Source organism: Triturus cristatus, chromosome 6, assembly GCF_964204655.1.
Source record: "Triturus cristatus chromosome 6, aTriCri1.1, whole genome shotgun sequence".
NCBI classification, from domain to species: domain Eukaryota; kingdom Metazoa; phylum Chordata; class Amphibia; order Caudata; family Salamandridae; genus Triturus; species Triturus cristatus.
This window is the reverse complement of record NC_140589.1, coordinates 1,543,783,468-1,543,804,470: the sequence shown is the minus strand read 5'-3', so window position 1 is coordinate 1,543,804,470 and position 21,003 is coordinate 1,543,783,468. Positions and strand designations below refer to the sequence as shown.

The window sequence follows — 21,003 nt, the reverse complement described above, 5'->3', positions numbered from 1 at the left end:
CTAGTGCCCTTCTAGAATCAATAGCCTCACTAGCCTATTCTACCTCCAATTTTACCATACTTGGAGACTTGAATATTCATTTCGACGACCCCCTAGATTCAGGGGCCGCCGATTTGATTCTAGACCTGGCAGCCTACGGCCTCCAATTGATTAACCCTGGAGCCACTCATACCAAAGGCCACTTGTTAGACCCTGTTTTCACCAATGTTCACACCCTCCAATCCAAAGCGTCTCTTCCCCTCCCTTGGACAGACCATTTTTTGGTCCCTCTCTTTCTACCAGGAGTATTTAGGAAACCCCACAAGCCTGCTATTCGTATCAGGGACAGGGCCTGGCCCAAGCTCTCTACAGAAGACTGGGCCAGAACTCTCAACTCGATGACCCTCACTCCGTCAGAGGACCCGGTCACAGCGGACAGAAATTTCAGAGAGTGGATTTCAACTTCCTTGGATTCGATCCTACCCATCAAAAATCGTGAGGGAAAATACGGAAACACAGGATCAGCTCCCTGGTTTAGCCAGGAGCTTAGAAGCCTCCGCAAAGAATGCAAAAAAGCGGAGCGACTGTGGAGAAAGGACTGGCTCCACTCGTGCAAGGACACCTACCGTAAGGCAGTGAGAATTTATAAATCCACCCTGAAACTCACTAAAGCCTCATACTACGATGCCAGAATAAAAAATGCCACTAATTCGGTGAGAGAGTCGTACCTTATTGCCAAAGAGCTTTTGAACATACCAACACCCCCCTCCTCCAACAGCTCCCCTCTGGGCAGAAGCGATGAACTGGCAACTTACTTCGACTCCAAAATCTCCCGCATCTTGGCATCTCTTCCATCTCCCAGTCAGCCAACCAACAGCAACACCGTTGTATCTACTACTCTCACTGGAAACACCTCTCATCCTCAGCTAACTGCGTTTAGGGCTGTATCCCTGGACGAAGTGGAAAAAACCTTGCCCAAAATGAAAAGCGGATCTCCTCTTGATCCCGCTCCCATGAGATTCCTGAAAACAGTTGCCCAGGTCATTTTATCTCCTATTACGGAGCTGATCAACATCTCGCTGTCTCAAGGCACTGTCCCCCCAAGCTGGAAGGGGGCAGTAGTCAAGGCCCTCCTTAAAAAACCTCAACTGGACCCCACCGACCTGGCAAACTATAGGCCGATCTCGCTCCTCCCGGGCATTAGCAAAATTGCCGAAAAACTCGTCAATGCCCAATTGTCTTTGTTCCTTGAATCTAACAACCTTCTGCGCCAATCTCAAACAGGGTTTCGCCCTGGCCACGGTACGGACACCGCCCTCCTCTCAGTCATCGAGGAGGCAAGGTGTATCCTCGATTCAGGAGGGTCAGTGGCAGTGATCCTCCTGGACCTGAGTGCAGCCTTTGACACGGTGAATCACCGTGTCTTGCTACACCGGTTGGCCAGGGCAGGTCTTAGGGGGACTGCGTTTGCCTGGATAGAGTCCTTTCTATTGGGCCGCTCCTTCCAGGTATGGGACGGCAATTCCCGCTCAGCCTCATTTCCTCTCTCTAGCGGAGTCCCCCAGGGGTCCTCGTTAAGCCCCACCTTGTTTAACGTCTATATGGCCCCCCTGGAGGATGTAGTGGCTCCGTTCGGTATCAAGATAGTGAGTTATGCAGACGACACGCAATTGGTCGTCTCTCTCTCACATCTTGACCACTGCCCAGACAATCTATTGAACTGCCTCCAGGAAATCCATCACTGGATGTGCGATTCATCACTTAAGCTCAATGGATCCAAAACTGAGGTCATGCTCATGGGCAAGAAATGGACCACTATTCCTTCTTCGGTTTGGCCTGACGTTTTTGGCGAGGCACCCACTCCGAAGAAGGAAATCAAGACCTTGGGAGTCTGGCTTGAACCTGATCTCTCCATGAAGACCCAAGCAGCCAAAACAGCAGGCACCTGCTTTGGACTCATGCGCTCCATACGAAAGATCCTCCCGCTACTCCCTCCCCTATCAAGGAAACTTCTTGTCCAAGGCTTGATCCTTGCCCGTCTAGACTATAGTAATGCCGTTTATTTAGGAGCCCCCGAATCCACCCTGGTAAAATTGCAGCGAGCTCAAAATGCCGCCGCCCGGCTTATAATGAATCTTCCCACTAGAGCCTCTGCCAGACCAGTACTTAAGGCCCTTCACTGGCTCCCTATCCGTCAGAGGATTCAATTCAAGGCCATGTGCACCACCCACAAACTCCTCAACGGCCAGGGCCCCTCGATCCTGAGAGACATGGTCACTCCTTATAAGGCTTCCAGATCCTTGCGCTCCGACAAGGAACGCTTGGCCAACGTTCCGAGATTCAGGAAGGTGCGCTCTGGTGGTCGACGCTTCGCAGTAAAGGCGTCCTCCGGTTGGAACTCACTTCCACGCCACTTGCGTCTGGAATCCTGCCACCTCCGGTTCCGCAGAGAATTGAAAACCTTTCTCTTTCCTAAATAATTTCTCCTCCCCTGAGCATTACTAGCCCTTTCAGCGCGGGGATGCCTCCGGGTCACCAGGCGCTATACAAATCGCTAATAATAATAATAATATATTATACAAAAGAAGGAGCATTGCACACATTCTCAAATTAATCCCTGTGCTGTTTAAAGACTTATCCAGCCAATGGAAAACTTTGATAACAATGATTTTGATGATGATAATGTCATCTCCTCATTGAATATTCTAAGAGCTGTGTCTCATTACCTTCATATTCTTGAGTGTGCATACATATTTGAAGTGACGGATATAACTAACAGGCGCCACAGTTAGATATATCAAGCAGACACCACAGTTGCAAACCTAATAATCAATCATACATAGTTATCATGTACTTACGTTTTGATTGTTTGTCATCTTTGGAAGCTTCGTCTGGAGGGCTTGAGTTAAAAGCTTCATTTGGAGGGCTCGATTTGAAAACTTCGTTTGGAGGGCTCGATTTGAAAGCTTCGTTTGGCGGGCTCGATTTGAAAGCTTCATTTGGAGAGCTCGATTTGAAGGATATATGCGAAGTCACCTTGATAGTATACAATTCTAGAATTAACAGAAGGAAAGTATTGTCAGTGTTGTCACACAGGTCTGTACACATATCTTCTAGAGACAGACAATATAAAGCAATTGGAATTCTTCTGTGCAACACGGACAACCTGTGCAGCGGGACTATATCCACCTTTTTCTGTCGAGCCTACAGCACATGCGCTGTCTGCAAGACCTTTTGTAATTACTTACACCACGTTTATCCCGCCTGCTGCTTACCAGAGGCTCCCTACAGTGACCCTCATAATTGCAACATCCTGACTTGTTCTGGCAGGCAATAGCTCACTTCCGTTCAAGCCAGAGGAGCACTGACCAATGACTGTCTTCTTCCCATTTCATTTTCTATGTGTTTTATTTTAGAACTCTTTCATTTTTTGTTGCTGCTTTCCGTCTGTAGCTGCCTTTTATTATTAGCCTGACCCCTGACGCTGCTCGAGTGCAATTGCAGTGCCGAAATAAAAGTGTGTAGGTGGCTCCTAAAAGCATGTGGAGAATTTTAGAGTTCATGCTTCAGGGTGGATGACATTTGAGTCAGCTGCAGTATCTAATGACCGCGACTTGGTGGCCCTTGCAGAAGGCTTTTTTGTGTCGCAACCTTGCGTTTCGTCTGAAAATAATGGCTGATAGTAGGAGCATGTTTACAATCATTAATCCACGGCATACGGGTGAAGACGCTTCTAATGAGTATAAGTGGGAAAACTGATTCCCGAAGGATTATCAGCTTATTCGAAACAGTCTGCTTTGCCCTGAGCAAATGGCTCCTAAGCAATGAGAGTCTTTTTCAATTTATCACTTTGATGTCAAGCAATCAGAGGAAAAATGGTTCCTCTTTGTGCAATAGTGAGACTTGCATCTGTGGTGGATCCCAACTCAGACAGTGCCACATGCTTGCACACAAACCCCTTCCCCCTCACTCTCCCACTTCAACGCATCTCTTGGTGAGAAGGTGAGGAGCTGAAAACACATGGTCGCACAAAAGATGAGCTGGAAACACCCTAAGCGGGTTTCCAGCTAGCATTTAAAAGGCATGCACAGTCCACATCTATTACAGCTTCTAATAGCCTGTGGAGCATTTTAGTGTTCGTGCTTCAGGGTGCATGACGTTTGAGTCACCTGCAGTAGCTAATGAGATTTTTCTATTCCAAAGTGCAGCCTCGGGCAGTGAGAAAAAAAAGTAAAAAAAACGTAAATAAAGCAAGATAGAATGGTTGCAAAATGCCCAGATTTGTTTTATTCACAACCAGCGTTAAGGTAACAATATTGTTCCTGCCTACATCTCACATGCTTTACTTATTCTTGCATTCCCTATGAGTGTATGCTATTTCCAGGATGTTGTTGTCTTTTTTTTCCATCAGGCATATTACTCTTGTTTCCCCTGGCTGATAACTTATTTCCCATTTTATGGTTCTCCAGTACCGCAAGGTCATAAGAATCGTGATAGAGCTATGCAAATATAACTCCACTGCAAACAAAAAAAACTAAAGTAAAGAATATTGTCATTTTCAACACCAAGAGCTCTAGCTTTCACTAATGCGAGACCTATTGCAGTGCAAATGCTTGTTGTAATTTGTCACTGAAAGTACAGGTACCCCATTCTTTTTCTTATCGTTAACATCCCACAGAACCTCTGATCCCGAATGACTCATCAAACTGTAAATGTAGTGCTCACTTGGAACACCTTGTGGTAGGCCTGATATGATATGACCCTCAGTTGGGTTCCCAAGCCTGTAGGTTTGAGGGAGTAGTTCATCTCATCCACCTCTGCACAAGCTCTGGCTGGTGGCAGCAATTATAGGTTTTGGGGTGCAGAAGCAAAACCAACAGGAGATGCTGACTGGCCTTCTTTCTATGAATAAGTCCAGTCTCCTGTGACAGTCTGGAAGGTTGCTTGATTTATTTATTGTATGTTTGGAAATGTTCATATAAGTAAGGTGCATTGATTTTCCAATAATGATTCCGAACATCTGAATATATGCGCACAACAGTTCACGATCACCCGCAGTGCTCGTATTGTTAGGTTTTACCATAGCTGATTGCATACATCTTTACATTTGTAAGAATGAGTATTGTATAATGAAAAGTGAATGCTGGCAATTAAAGACCAATGACAGCCAATCCCCAACATCTTCCTTTACCTTTGTTTCCAAGATATGTCTGGAAGGATGAATAGAATTTCCTGAGCTTGCCTCAGCTGGTTGTATACGGCCAGATACACATTGGCTGGGGTGTGAAATGCAATTTAATAAGACTGCAAGGAAAGCACTTCACAGAAACCTGTTTCCTGAGGGAAACTGTGCTTCAACTAGCATGGATAGATTTTAAAACTGTAATGGATGAAATAAAACTAATTGGAAGTGAGTTGGTGTCCAGCTCTTGTGCCTTAGAAATATAAGTTCAAGAACCCCTCCTAGTAAACCAACACCTCTTTGGACAGTGAGTTGCACATACATTGCTGCTGTAGTGCGTACAGAATATGAAGGGGAGTGCTGCCCACTTCCTCTTGGCTGGGAACCAGCCTGAAAGCTCTAATGGAACTCCACAGGCCTGTCCTTCTGACGCATCTGCTGACCTTGCCTGCTTAAAGTCGCTAGCAAGACAAAGAATTCAAACATGTGGGCTCAGCACGAACACGCCCTCCTTACCACCCTCCAGAGACCAGGGGAGGCAGCCTCACAACACTTCCACATCTACTGGGCTGAGTTGTGAGCACACATACTCCCTGTCCCAGTTTATACTGTTTTTCAGCTCATTTCATCCTGCTTGTTGTGGTGGCCATCACCCATTGACCTGAGCACTAGCTGAATAGAGAAGGACTTGAATTGTCCAGTGTGAGGCATTTCTACGTAAGAGCTTCCACACCATTGCCCTGCCTGTCAGACTGTGGACTGTCTTCTTTATCTATATGGCTTGTCCCCCAGGAGTTAAGAGGCATTGACCCAGAACCTCTAGAGCCCCCAAGTCATGGAATATTCTCATCCATTTAGAGACATTCACTGCCTAACCCTTGATAGTTAAAGATGGTTTTTGTTGGACATGACCATCTTTTTGGTGGTAATCCCTCAGATTGTTAGCCTTCACTACTCTATGTTTACTGAATCCATTTTTGTTGGCATTAGGAGTCTGCACAATTTACTCCTGCTAACCAGCCATAAAGTGATTGTGCTCTCCCTCCCAAACATGATAAATTGGTATACCACTGGTACATTTAATTTACGTCTACGACCCTAGTATATGGTACTATATGTCTTTAGGCCTGCACACTAAATGCTACTAGTCAGCTGTACAGCCCCTTGTGCCAACCACAAAAGTAGTACTATAAAACATGTCTCAGGGATGCTACTGCAGTTGTAAACTGCCATTTTGATGTGGCAAATTCATCTTTTTGGCAGGCCTAAACCATACTTTTTAATACTTCTACATTCCCCAATGGTAGGTCCTTAATGCTTGTAGGGCAGTGTGCTTGGTATTTTTAAGTAGTATATGTATATTTAAAGTCTTACATGTTCTGGCAGTGAAAAATCTGCCAAAATCATTTGTTATTCACTGTGACAAGGCTGACCTCCCAGAGACTAATGCTGCTTATTATTACATTCAATAAGTATTGAAATCAGTTTGGGAACAGCTAGGGAAATACTGTTTTACACTCAGTTTAATTGTAATATAAAATCATCTTTAATGGTGAAGACAGGCTTTAAATTAATATTTTAAAAATGCCACTTTCCGAAAGTTGTCTCCCAGTGTCAGGTCACCTGACTGCTAATGGCTCTCCTGTGGTTTGATGTGCATTCCCCCAGCCAATGGATAAAGGGTCTTGGGTGTGGGAAGGGTGCTCCTATCCTAATCAGTATGACCTGGGGACTATAACAAACCCTTTGCTAAGCTTTGAAGGGAATCCTGAGGATTATACTGTTAGAAACGGGGTTTCTGGTTGGCTAGGGTAGGCACCTAAGCCAGACAGAACCCACCACTCTAGTCAGGGTAAGGGAGTTACACACCCAGGATAACCTCTGCTCACCCCCTGGGTAGCTTGGCACGAGCAGTCAGGCTTATCCCAGGGGAAATGTGTGAAGCATTTGCGCAACACACTTACACCAGTGACACAATAAATACACGACAAAAGTGACTCCACACAATGTTATGTACAAATATATTATACATAAACCATAGACCAACACAACATAAATCAGTAGTTACTTTTCCAACTAGGCAATTGTCACAACATCACAATCAGTGCAGTAAAGAACAAGTTACTTACCTTCGGTAACGCTATTTCTGGTGGATACAGTATCTGCCTGTGGATTCCTCACCTTGTGAATATCCCCTGCGCCAGCATTCCACGGAATTTTTCCTAGCTCTCCACGCCGACGTGCGATTCCGTATGACGTCACCGGAGCCATAAGAGAGCCACGTCGGCGTGATGACGTCAGTTCCACCCATTTTTTCCGGGCCTCCGAGGCGAACAGATGGACTGACACAGACTCAAGTATACATAGTACACAACATTTGAACCAATATATACAGCACAAAGTCAAAAAGGAAAGCTAAACACCAACATCATTTCCTATAAATGTACAAAATAGAAAATACAATGAATAAACAACCAGCCAAAAAAGGAATCTTTTTAGGTATACAAAGGTGGACAATGGGGAGGCGGGTGGGTCAGTGAGGAATCCACAGGCAGATACTGTATCCACCAGAAAAAGCGTTACCGAAGGTAAGTAACTTGTTATTCTGATGGATACATCTGCCTGTGGATTCCTCACCTTGTGAATAAATTCCCACAGCAGTCCCACTCCCGGAGGATGGTGTCCACCTTCCTCTACCAAAAAGTTCTGCAAGACAGAGCGCGCAAAATGGCCCTACCTCCTCATCTCAGAGTCCAAGCAATAATGCTTAGCGAAAGTAAGGAGGGAGGCCCAAGTCGCGGCCTTACAAATGTCTGCAACTGGAACACCCCTGGCCAAAGCAGAGGTGGAAGACTTAGCTCTAGTAGAATGAGCTCTAATACCCTCAGCTGGAACCTTACCAGCCAGGGAATAGCAGATCTTAATGGTTAGGATGATCCACCTGGACAGAGTGCGCTTGTGCACAGCCTTGCCTTTTGAGTGTCCAATATAGCCCACGAAGAGCTGATCTTCCAAACGAAAATCTTTTGTTCTGTCCAAATAAAAGCTCACTGCTCTTTTAGGGTCCAAGCGGTGAAGTCTCTCCTCCTCCTTGGAAGGGTGAGGGGGAGGATAAAACACAGGGAGAGTAATGGACTGCCCCAGATGAAAGGGAGTAATTACTTTAGGAAGGAAAGCAGCCCTGGTCCTGAGGACCATCCTTTCAGCATGTAAGGATAAAAACGGGGGTTTAGAACTAAGAGCTTGAAGCTCACTCACCCTCCTTGCCGAGGTTATTGCTACAAGAAAGACCGTTTTAAAAGACAACAGCCTCAAAGGGCAGCTATGAAGGGGTTCAAAAGGGGACCCCATCAAAAAAGTTAAAACAAGATTAAGGTCCCACTGTGGCATTACAAAGGGAGTAGGTGGAAACCTATTAGTAAGACCTTTGATAGATCTTAAAACAATAGGAGATTTAAATATCGACGGCTGATCTGGAAGACACAGAAAAGCCGATAGGGCTGATAAATAGCCCTTAACCGTGGCCACAGCACAACCCTGCTGAGCCAAGGAAAGAGCAACCTGAAGCACATTAGAAATATGGGCTTTCAAAGGGTCAATGGATCTCTCTCCACACCATTTCACAAACTTAAACCATCTATAGGAATAAATAGACTTAGTGGAGTGTCGCCTGGATGATAATATAACATCCACTACGTCCGGCAGGAGAGAGAAGGAACTCAGATTGCCCCGTTCAATCTCCAGGCATGAGAGGAGGAGGTCTGCCCTGAGTGGGAGACGGAGCGGAAGGTGCGATGAGAGGTGAAGTAAATCTGTGTACCACACCCTTCTTGGCCAATCCGGGGCGATCAATATAACTTGGGCCCGATCTTGGTGAATCTTCCTCAGAACCCGAGGAATCAAAGGTATGGGAGGAAACTCGTAAAGGAGTGGTGAACCCCAACTCTACTGAAACGCGTCCCCCAACGCCCCCTGCATCAGAAACTGGAGACTGCAGAATGACGGGCAATGCGAGTTCTCTTGAGTGGTAAACAGGTCCACCAGAGGAGTCCCCCACGTCCGGAAAATGTGCAGAACTACCTCTGGATGAAGCCTCCACTCGTGGTCGGCGGAAAACTGTCGACTGAGACTGTCCGCACGTACGTTCAGCACCCCGGCTAGATGATTTACCATCAAGCAAATCCGATGGTGCTGAGCCCAGGACCAAAGTCGCAAAGCCTCTCTGCAGAGACGGCACGACCCTACTCCTCCCTGCTTGTTGACATACCACATCGCGGTAGTGTTGTCCGTCAGGACTTGAACTGACTGACCGCAAAGGGAAGGGAGAAAAGCCTTGAGCGCCAAATGTATCGCCCGCAATTCTAGAAGATTGATATGAGACAATCTTTCCTCTGGAAACCAAAGCCCATTGATCTCCAGATCCGCCAGATGAGCACCCCACCCTAGGGTGGAGGCATTCGTTATCACCTTTGCCACAGATGGAGGAAGATGAAAGGGTTTTCCTTGAGACAGATTGCCCTCCACGCTCCACCAAGACAGATCCGCTGCAGCTTCTCTGGAGATCCTGACTGACTCCCTGAGATCCCTGTTGTGCTGATACCACTGCCTGCGGAGACACCACTGGAGCGCCCTCATGTGCCAGCGTGCATGGTTGACCAACAGAATGCAGGAGGCGAACAGACCGAGCAGACGAAGGACCTTCAGAACTGGAACAACCGCTCCATTGTGGAATAAAGGGATCATCTCCTGAATGTCGAGAATCCTTTGTGGAGGAGGTAATGCTCGACACACAGTAGTGTCCAGTACCGCCCCTATGAACAGGTTGCGCTAAGAGGGCACCAGGTGAGATTTGGGCACATTGATTGAAAAACCCAAGTTGAACAACAGATGAGATGTTACTTGCAAATTATGTTGCACAATCTCTGGCGACTCTGCTTTCAGTAGCCAGTCATCTAGGTAGGGGAAAACCGGAATCCCCGACCTCCTGAGATCAGCAGCCACCACCGCCATCACCTTGGTGAAGACTCGAGGTGCAGTAGTAAGACCAAACGGGAGGACCGCAAACTGGTAGTGTTGCGACCCAACCGTAAAACGGAGATACTTCCTGTGCGACTTCAGAATGGGGATGTGGAAACACACATCCTGCAAGTCGATCGACACCATCCAGTCTTCTTGCTGCAACGCCTGAAGAACCTGTGCAAGGTTTAGCATCTTGAATTTCTCCTGCTTCAGGTAAAAGTTCAAGATTCTGAGGTCCAGAATTGGACGCAATTTGCCATTCTTTTTGGGAATCAGGAAATACCGGGAGTAGCATCCCTGACCCCTTTCTTGCTCCGGAACCACCTCTATTGCACCTTTTTAAAGCAATGTAAGAACCTCCTTCTGCAGAAGAAGCAGATGGTCCTCTGAGCAAAAACCTTGGCAAGGAGGGTAAGGGGGAGGAAATTCCCGAAAGGGAAGGGCGTACCTATTCTCCACAAGGTTTAAAACCCAAAGGTCCGTCGTGACCAATTTCCAACCTTGCAGAAAGTGGGACACCCGACCCCCAACAGGCCCTACATGATCCAGGATGGGGGATCTAGGGCTGCTTCCCTGTAGCATCATTGGGAGCAGAGGAGGCTGAGGAGGAGGAGCGATTGCAGCCAGAACCACGCCGACCCCTTTGTCTTCCACTATAGGATCTATAGAGAGGATTTTGTTGCTGCTGCTAATGTTGAGGTTGACGGAAGGAGTGAAAGGAAGACCTCCCAAAACCCCTATACTTTTTTAAGCCAAATCCTTTCTATTGTGTCTGCAAACCTAATGACTTCACAGTAGCTCTGCTATTTTTGAACCTCTGCAAGGCAGAATCCGCTTTCTCTCCAAAAAGCTTTTCCCCATCAATGGGTAAGTCAACCAGAGTGGCCTGAACATCAGATGAAAATCCAGAAGAACGGATCCAAGCCTGCATTCTAGTAGCTATGGAAGAACCCATAACTCTGGCCACAAAATCTAGGGCTGACTGAATAACTTGCCTAGCTGCGCCTTGAGTGTCCGAAATAACCTCCATAAAAGAACCCTTCTCCTCATCAGGCAATTTGGGAGCCAACTGTTTTACAGAGTCCATCAAGGCATGAATGTAGCGGCCCAACAAACAAGTGGCATTAGTCGACTTTAGTGCAATGCTAGATGATGAGAAGACCTTTTTAGCTGACTGCTCAATCTTCTTTGAGTCCCTGTCCGCTGGCGCTTGTAGAAAAGGCCCCGACGACTGTTTGGAGCAGGATGCTTGTACTACCAAATTCTCTGGAGAAGGATGAGAGGAAAGGAAGCTCGGATCCCCTGGAGCCACTCTATATCTTCTCGCCACAGTCCTGGAAACAGCAGGCGAAGAAAGTGGCTTGCGCCAAACGTCCATAATAGGATCTAAGATAGCCTCATTAAAAGGCAACAGAGGCTCGACAATAGAGGAAGGCGAATGAAGAACCTCAGTCAATAAGTTCGGCTTATATTCCGCAGAAGGCAACTGTAAGTCCAAAAGCTCTGCGGCCTTCTTTATCACTAAATGGTAAGGAGCCAACTCTTGAGGCGGAGAAGATCTGGAAGATGAAAGTTCCCATTCAGGAGTGGTGTCCAATCCACTTGCCTCCTGAATACCTTCAAACTCATCCGTTGAGTCACCCAATTCACCTTCATCCACTTCATCTGCTCGATACTGCTCCTCCTCTGTAAGCCTCGGAGCCTCTCTTCGAGAGCGGATCCGTGGACACGGCATCGGTGGCGCCGTTCGCGGAGTCGGCTGCGCCGATGTTGTCGCGGTGTCACACGCGGCGTAGCTGGAGTCGGCGCCGGCGTCGAGGGAGGCTCCGACTAAGGCACGCAATCCAGACAAGGCCGGGAGGAAGGCTCTCCAGACGGCGCCAGGAACTGCCATGACGGCGCCATCGGCATGAAGGGCATAAATGGTGCCTGAGCATAGTGTTGTGGCACGCCCAAACTGAACGGCATTGGACCCACGGGACCTGAAGGTGCACCAGATGGGAAGGCTGCTCTTTGAAAAACACCATACATATCATTAAAAAAATGCGACGGATCCGCGCCCGGTGTCGGGAAATGCGGGTATGGATTCGCTGTATCCAGCTAAGGAGTAGCTGCAGCCGGAGCCGATGGATCCTCTACTGGATTCACTGATTCCCCTTCAGGCACAGGAGAGAGTTCAGCAACCTGATCAGGCTCAGCGTTGGAAGATGGAGAATCCACCGGCGCCGGAGACTGCGCCGGAGTTATCTTTGGCCAAGGAGACTTCTCCGGAGAAACACCAGGAGATGGAGAGGGAGAAGGAGAGACCAAGTCCTTACTGCGACGTCGGTTGAAAGCGATCTCGAAGCCCTACTCTTCGTCGACCAGCACCGAGAGTCATGCTTCCTCTTTTTCTTGTGTCTCCTCGACTTCGACGAGTGCGAAGTCGACGACTCCGGCTTCGACTTATCTTGTTTTCGACCTCTGCCCTCCTTCTTCGCCTTGGCCATGAACAGCTTCGCTTCCCTTTCCTTTAGAGCCTTAGGGTTCATTTTCCTGCAACAGGAACAGTCATCCACGTCGTGATCCGATGAAAGACTCCATAAACAATCTTCATGGGGGTCAGTGATGGACATGTGACCCCCACATTCCCTTCACAGCTTAAAACCTGACTTCCTTGACGAAGACATGAGTACTTCAGAAACAGTAACCCACAAGGAAACTACAAAGTAACTCTACAATCAAGGACAGTGCTGGAAAATCGTTACGCGTCGACTGCGTGGAAAAAAGGGAACTGACGTCATTACGCCGACGTGGCTCTCTTATGGCTTCGGTGATGTCATACGGAGTTGCGAGCGGAGCTGTGGAATTATGACGTCCACATAGGCGTGGAGAGCTAGGAAAGCTTCCGTGGAATGCTGGCACAGGGGATATTCACAAGGTGAGGAATCCACTGGCAAATGTTTCCATCAGAAAGAACGACTTAAATGTTTCAAACACTATGATAAACACCATTACTGTGCATACTATGCAGTACCTTTATGGAGTACTCGTTATCCTGAACTGAAGAGTGCAAGGCATTAAATGACAGACATCAATATATTGGTGCTAGTAATGCAGCAAATAATTTACAAGGCAGTCATTACATCGCATTTCCTTTACAACGCGGTTGTTACAACGACAGCGTTGTTAGAACGCGATGCCTTTACAATGCAAGTCATTAGATCGACTTGCTGTAGGGGGCGCTCTAACATAATGAATAGCATGATTTACTATTCTAGCACCTTCCATACTGTTGCGCAGGCTGGAGTTGGAATAGTAAATTATACTATTCCTAAGTCCATCTCGCCCACTACAGCAAGTCGATCTAATGACTTGCGTTGTAAAGGTATTGCATTGTAACAACTGCGTTGTAAAGGAACGCGATGTAATAGCATGCGATGTAACATGCTATATTCCAAATAATACAATAAAAACAAGACAATCACCATATGTCACCATACAACCATAAACACTGTGCCGGTAATGCAGTCGTACTTGGGAGCCACTGCATGAAATCCCCATATAACAATAAACAAATAGGTCCAGTGCACCTGCGAGCCTATTAGTAAGTTTACGGCAGATCAGAAATTACCACTTAAAGACATATACAGGAGTTCCCAATGCTAACCTAAGAGAGCAGAAGCAATCACTGTAGTGACACCAAAATAGGGTGCTTGTCACTACCAGGGCATGCCACACAATAAAGGCACACGTCTTACCTTTTACCTACACAGCACCCTGCCCATAGGGCTACCTAGGGCCTCTCTTAGGGCTGACCTATATGTAGCATAAGGGGAGTTTCAGGCTCGGCAAGTAACTTTAAATGCCAAATCACTGTGGCAGTAAACTGTGCATGCAGGCTCTGCAGTGGAAAAGGTCTGAGACAGGTTTGAAAGGCTGCTTTTGTGGGTAGCACAAGCAGTGCTGCAGGCTCGCTAGAAGCATTTAATTTATAGCCCCTGGGTATGTGGGATACCACTGTACAAGGGACAGACAGGTAAATTAAATATGTCAAACAGGCGTAAGCCAATCATATCATGTTTAAAGAAGACAGGACATGCACTTTCGTAGTGATTAGCAGTGGTAAAGTGCCAAGAGTCCTAAAGCCAACAAAAACAGGTCCAAAAAAAAACAGGAGGGCAAAACGTTTGGGGATAACCCTGCAAAAAGGGTCAGATCCAACATATACCCAGCCCCTTCTTGACTTCAGAAGATGCCTACTCTGTGACTGGCAAATGCAGTTCACACCTGGGTTGGCCTGCTCTTTGTTTCACTACACAGGCTGGAGCCAAACTCAGGGGAAGGGGAAGAACTGACCAGATCCAGCTTTAGAGATTGACATAAGGGTGTGCCCCACCCACAGCCTGGCATTGTACATAAAACAGAACCTGCAATCAGAGCACTTCTAGACATGAGAAAATCCATAAGGACTGCCTTGCTGTCTGAAGAAGGAATATTGGACCTGTTTACCTTGAACCTAGGACCCTAGAAGTGACTACAAGGATACATTAGCTGACCTCCTGTTTGAGCTACAGGGACACAATAAGCTTTCAGAGGTCTTTCCTGGTTTCCAGCTGACCACACCCAACTGGACCTGACCTTGTTTCCTCTTCTGGCTTCTGCAGAGGTGAGTCCCAATCCCTCCTTCCCAAGTGCTATCCCAAAGATCCTGGACCCTTGGTTGGTACCAGAGTTTATATCCCCTGAGTTGACTGAAGGTTTCGCTGAATCTGATGCAGGGTAATGGAGTGCCCCACAAATCCGTGCCACTATGAACTAAAGGCTTCACCGGAACTGACGGTAAGCAATGCAGAGCCCCACAAACCTGTGTAGCTTCCGTCAGGAAGCCTCACCGCATCCAAAACAGAAACGACGCAGAAACCTGCAGAGCTGCACCACGCATCTCCTTGCTGTAGGCGCCAAGCATTGCAAAGCCTCACAGAGCCATACAGGTCCCAACTGAAAGGCTCACCAGATCCAACGCCGAGCGACACAGTGGGAGGGAAAGCCCTAAGAAATCATGCCACATAGTCCTTGCATAAAGGTCAGAAGGTGAAGGTTTCAGCACGCCAAATATAACCCTGAATCCAGCTCGTACTCAATATCGACTGGTCTATACTTGTGACTTTGTCCTCGACTGGGGCTACCAAATACCTGCAGTTGGCGCTTTGTTCCTTTTGGCAATATTTTTACCTCAAACTTTAAAAACTCATATCTCCGGTTCTACACACTGGATTTGTGTTATTTTGCTATCTTTTCATTTACTAAAATATCCTCTATTTTTCTAAATTGCTTTGGGATTCTTCTTGTATGATGTTTCACGTTATTACTGTTTGAGTGCTGCATAAATACTTTACACATTGTTTCTAAGTTAAGCCTGACTGCTTCTGTTGCCAAGTCACCAGAGGGTTAAGCACAAGTTTATATAGTGGCTTTTGAGGTTCACCCTGAAAAGGATTGTGATTGTTATTTGAAGTGAGTTCTCACCCCATCAACAAATAATTCAGTTTCTTACATTTCTCTTACCAGGCACTGCTACTCCACCTTGAGGACTAGAAAACATTTCTCATTTAATGCGATGGCCCCTGTTGAACTGACTTTCGATTTCCGCTATGTTTCTCTTTTTGATTTAGCCTTTTCTCGGAGATGCGACAAGTGTGGGATCATAGTACCCTGCTACAAAGCTGCTTTTAGTGAGAGGTTTGTGATCCTTTGTATACAGTGGTGTGCTACAATCGGCACATGACCACAATCATTTTTTTTTGTTTAAATCTGTTTTTATTGTTTTCAATACATTTTTCATCGTCATTAAAGACTCAATACTTCATATAAAGCCAACCATACATTGAACCATTTAGCAATAGCACATCATCATTTTGGTTGCATAGAAGTAGTCCAAACGTACATATCGATGCCATTGTTGGCCTAGTTACAAGTGAGACCTCGCCAGGGAAAATGCCATCATGCATTTATGACATGGTTCTATTAGTGTAGTATACAGAGTCTTCTCAAATTCTTCAGCATACGTAAATGCACAGATGTTAGAAATTAATCACAAAAGCTAAAAAAAAACCCTTGAAACCAGTAACAGCAGCATAATCCGACTTTTAAAAAAAAGGCAATACGCTCCTTGCCATGCCCCCCTCCTGACTCCCCCCGCAACCTTGTCGCCATGCCTCGTGTCTCCCCACAGGCTGCCACCCACACCTAGCGACCATGACAATGTCTTCCCTAAGCGTCAGGCGGCACACATGTATTTATATGGTGTCGCAATTGTCTATTGACAGGCTGTAAGGGCACTACTCCCTTGTATGGATCACCCCTCCGAGCTGGCCTCCCTAGTTTGTGTCAAGGCCTGGAGCAGTCCCTCCCATTGTGTCGCAATAGGCATCTTCTGGAGTCCCAGCGTTTCCTCTCGGAGAATTGCTATTCCTTCTGCTTTAGCCAACGCTAGGAGTGAATACCTCCATGCCAGTATGTGCGGCGGGTCGCGTGCCTTCCACCTCTTCGTTACCAATCGCTTAGCCACCACCAGCCCCAAATCAAGAAAGCGAGAGGAAACTTTAGTAGCCGGGGTTCTGCAAAAGTGTTGCAATAGATAAACAGGCCATTCAAAGGGTATGGTGCGGCCCGTGCATGTGCGCAGGGCTTCCCCAACAGCCCACTAATAGGAGTGTAGTTTATGACAGCTCCACAGCATGTGCACCAATCCAGCTCCCAACTCCGCACAGAGAGGACATACCGTGTCTGCGCGGTGATAATACTGATTGATTTTCTCGGGTAAGGTATGCTCTGTGGCCTATAAACAGTTGTATTTGATGGAAGCGCATGTTTCTAGGTATGAGTGTTGGGCTCTGTAGCATCCTACCCCAGTCCTTATCCTCTAGTGGTCGCCCCAGGTCTATTTCACATTTGCGGCGTAGTGGTTCCAGACTTATCGCTGCGTGCGTTGAGATGCCACAAACCATCTAACCAAGTGCCTGCCGCGCCCCATAACGTAAAGGTATTGTATGGTGAGGTGGTGGCTCGGTTCCTCTTTCATGTCCCCCTATCTAGAGGCCAGTGTCGCGATAAATAAGCGGTGCCTTAGGAACTGCCCCGGCGGCAACCCCATCTCTTCAACCAGGGGTTCATATGGTATGATGGTGCCATCCCGATACAAGTCCCCTATGGTCTGTATGTCAGCTTCGCGCCACTCGACAAGTGCAGAAGGCGTGAATCCCCAGGCCCGCTGGGGGAACCCTCCAGTGGAATGGCCGGCGCATAAGGGACCAGTGCTCTGGTAAGGTAGAGACTGCGGCGGTAGCAATTATATGCCACCACCATGAAGAGCGGTGTTGGCATGGGGGCCTTGGAGGCTGGATGAAAGAGTTTGGTAATATCATCTCGGGAGAAGGGAGGTGCTGTTTATGCGGTGTCTTCACGGCCTCTGTCAGCTAACCAGCGAGCTATACACTGCAATTGTGCTGCCAAATAGTAGTGCTGGAGCCGCAAGGCCTCCTTGGTCGGTGGATAAGTACAACTTAGCCAACGCCATTCTGTGACGCGCGTTGCCCCAGAGGAAGTCCCTAATTAGTTTAGTGAGTGTGGTAAAGAAGGCCACCGGGATATATATTGGCAGGTTAGCAAAATGGTATAGAAGACGGGGCAGGATCACCATCTTAGATAATGCTACCCTGCCAGTGACTGTTAGTGGGAGCGTTTTCCAGAAGTGTATTTGTGACTTGATGGCTGTCGCGGCTCGGCCCAGGTGGCCCTCGATAAGGTCCGCCGGTTGACGATATATCTGGATTCCTAGATAGCGCAAAGTGTCAGCTCTCCACTGCACCCTTATACCGTCTGGTCTGCCCCCCCCGAATGCCTAAATACAGGACTTATCGACATTTACTTTGAGTCCTGATATAGTGGCAAAGTCACGTAATGTGCGCGCTAGCTGAGGCGGTATATTTCCCACGTCTCTTACGAAGACCAATAGGTCATCGGCATACAGTGACACCTGGTGCATCGCATCCCCTAAAGGTATTCCATTTCCTAACGTTGCTTGCAACGCCGCTGCCAAGGGTTCAATTGCAAGCGCAAACAGGAGGGGTGAAAGCGGGCACCCCTGCCTGGTGCCCCTGCATATTGGTATGGCGTCAGAGACGTATGGTCCCGTTCGCACCCTAACTGTGGGTTTTTTTGTATAATAGGTCTACCATTTGGAGAAATCCCAAGCCCAGCCCATAGCGCAACAACACTGCCGCGAGGTAGCCCTACTCCAGACAATCAAAGGCCTTTTCAAGGTCCAGCAAAAGACATCCCACCCTGGGCCACTCCTGTACGCTATCCACTGCCACTCTAAAAAACCTGCGCAAGTTCAGTGATGTGCTACGCTTGGGCACAAAGCCATTCTGGTCGCTGTGGACTAGCTCAGGTACCACTTGCCCCAGGCGTTCCGCCAGCACCTTGGCGAATATTTTATAATCCACATTAAGGAGTGTTAGGGGTCTGTATGATCCCAGGTCTGCGGGATCCCTGTTCGGTTTGAGCAGGGACACCATATAGGCCTTGCGCATCGAGGGGGGCAATGTGTGCTCTTCCAGGGCTGTGGAGTAAAGGGCATGCAGCCGCTGTGTCAGGGATTCCCGGTAGGCCTTATAGTATTAAGCAGGTAGGCCATCCGGCCCCGGCGTTTTCCCAGTTGCCATGGACCCAATCGCCTCTCCGATTTCCTCCAAGGTGAGGGGGCCGTCCAGCACCCCTTGGTGTTCCTCTGTGACCGTAGGTAGATGGATAGGCTCCAAGAAACTCTCCAAATCGGGACCCAAGCAGCGCCCCTTAGATCGATACAGTTGCGCATAATGATTGGACATCACCCCGTGTATCTCTCGCTGTGTATACACCAGGGTCCCCTCAGGCGTGTGTATGGCTCCGAGTGGGGCGTGGCTGCTCTCCTGCTTGAGCAGCCAAGCTAGCAAGCGGCCCGCTCTGTCTGCCTTAGCATGGGTGCGAGCCGTGTGAGCTGTATAATTGTGGCATCGCAGACGTTCCATGAGTTCTGCATGTTGCGCTTTTAGATTTACCAGACAGTCGGCGTGATGACCTCCGCCTTCACCCTCTCGCTCGTATTAGAGCAATTGTGATTCAAGGTGAGCGAGCGACAACGTTAGTTGTCTGCGTATATTCCATCTGGCACCAAGGCAATGACCCCTGATAGCTATTTTGTGGGCATCCCATTCCACCAATGTGGTACTCACCGTTCCCTCATTAAGCTCAAAGTACTCCAGGACAGCTGTCCTCAGGGATGTGCGGAAGTCCAGGTCTTCCAGCGCAGCTGGCTGCAGTCGCCAAGTGGGTATGGGGGGACGATCAGGCTCCCAGTTCAGCCGTAGCCTCATAGGATTATGGTCGGAGTGTGTCCATGGTCGGAGTGTGTCCTAAGTATTCCGCCACCTCAACCAGTGGGGTTGGTGCCTGGGAACCCACCACCCTGTCTAACCACACATGCAGATCATGCACGGCAGAGTAGTAAGAGTAGATGCGATCACTAGGATGTAGGACACACCATAGGTCTATTAGTGCCCAATGTGATAGCCAATCTGTAAGCGCCTGCGCATTTGAGACAGCTGCTGTTTTTCGAAGGGATGGGAAGGATCTGTCCACGAGCACGTCCAGTACCGAGTTGAAATCCTCACCTAACATCCAGGGGAGCCCAGCGTAGGGGGCCAACTTTGCAGACAACTGCGCTAGAAATGAGGGTTGGTCAGTGTTCGGAACGTATATGGAGCCTAGTAGGATTTGCTGGCCATTAAGTGTTCTCCGCACCAAAGTGTATCTACCTTCATGGTCCGTCACTGTATCCGCGCAGATGAACGGGGTGCCCGCCCTAACCCAGATTAATGTGCCCCTCACATGTGCCGTACACTTGTCCCCTGCAGCGTTTGCGCAATCTGTCTAATTCCGGCTGTGTCATATGTGTTTCCTGCAGAAGGGCAATTGCTGCCGAGTGCCTCTGGAGGTATGCGAATATGGCATAGCGGCGCGCGGGTGTGTACATGCCACGTATGTTCCATGTGATTATGTCAGCACAGGTCATGTCTGATAAGTCGATTCGGCAGGGACGTCAGGGACGAAGCGCGCCCCGGGGTACTGGGGTCAGGGAAAGGTATGGGCGTATCGGCATGCTGCAACAAAAGCGATATTTAAACTAAGAACATCGTAACATCTGGGGCGGACATCTGGCGATGCCCGTCCAAACCTCTGTAACTTTTAAGTAACGTGAACTAGGTCAGTGTGTTGCCTGTTGGGTTGCGCGCACTAACAATGTTATGCTATGGCTATCCCCTAGTTCCTGCTTCTGTAAAGTGTCATCCACAGAAACACCTGTATCGCTACGTGGGATCCGCGATGTGTGTGCCTAATAGGCTAGCCAGGTGAGGATACTCCCCCTCCCCCTTCCCTTTCTCTGATAATGTTTATATCGTGGCCAGCGGTGGGCGTATTGTCACTGTAGTACCCCTGCGTGAGTTGGGTGTTTCATGTATCTCAGTAGATTCACCCCCTCCTCTAGCAACAAAACAAGACAAGAGCGTATATGCTGACAAACAGTATTCTACTTGCGTGAGCTGTACACACCAGAGCCCGTTGCGATAGTACTAATTCATATAATGTCATCCGCAGTTTGTGGGGTTACCACTGGCAGGCCAAGGTCCTCTGATGCTTCTGTTGCAGGTGATGAGGAGCCGCTGGGTATCAACGTGCTGCGCGCGTAGGAATCCGGCCTCTCTGTAAGGTGTGGGTAGCCGAGAGTTGTGACTGCCTCT

The 21,003-nt window shown here is 48.1% G+C and overlaps 1 protein-coding gene across 1 annotated transcript in view; it reads right to left on the bottom strand.

Annotated features, from left to right (window-relative positions):
* The window catches only part of LOC146821647 (uncharacterized), a 1,582,729-nt gene that overhangs the window by 531,502 nt on the left and 1,030,224 nt on the right, over positions 1–21,003 (bottom strand). Inside the window, exon 24 of the mRNA XM_085609888.1 lies at positions 2,838–3,032. Coding sequence (XP_085466014.1) covers positions 2,838–3,032 — 195 coding nt within the window. The remainder of the gene's footprint in view (positions 1–2,837; positions 3,033–21,003) is intronic.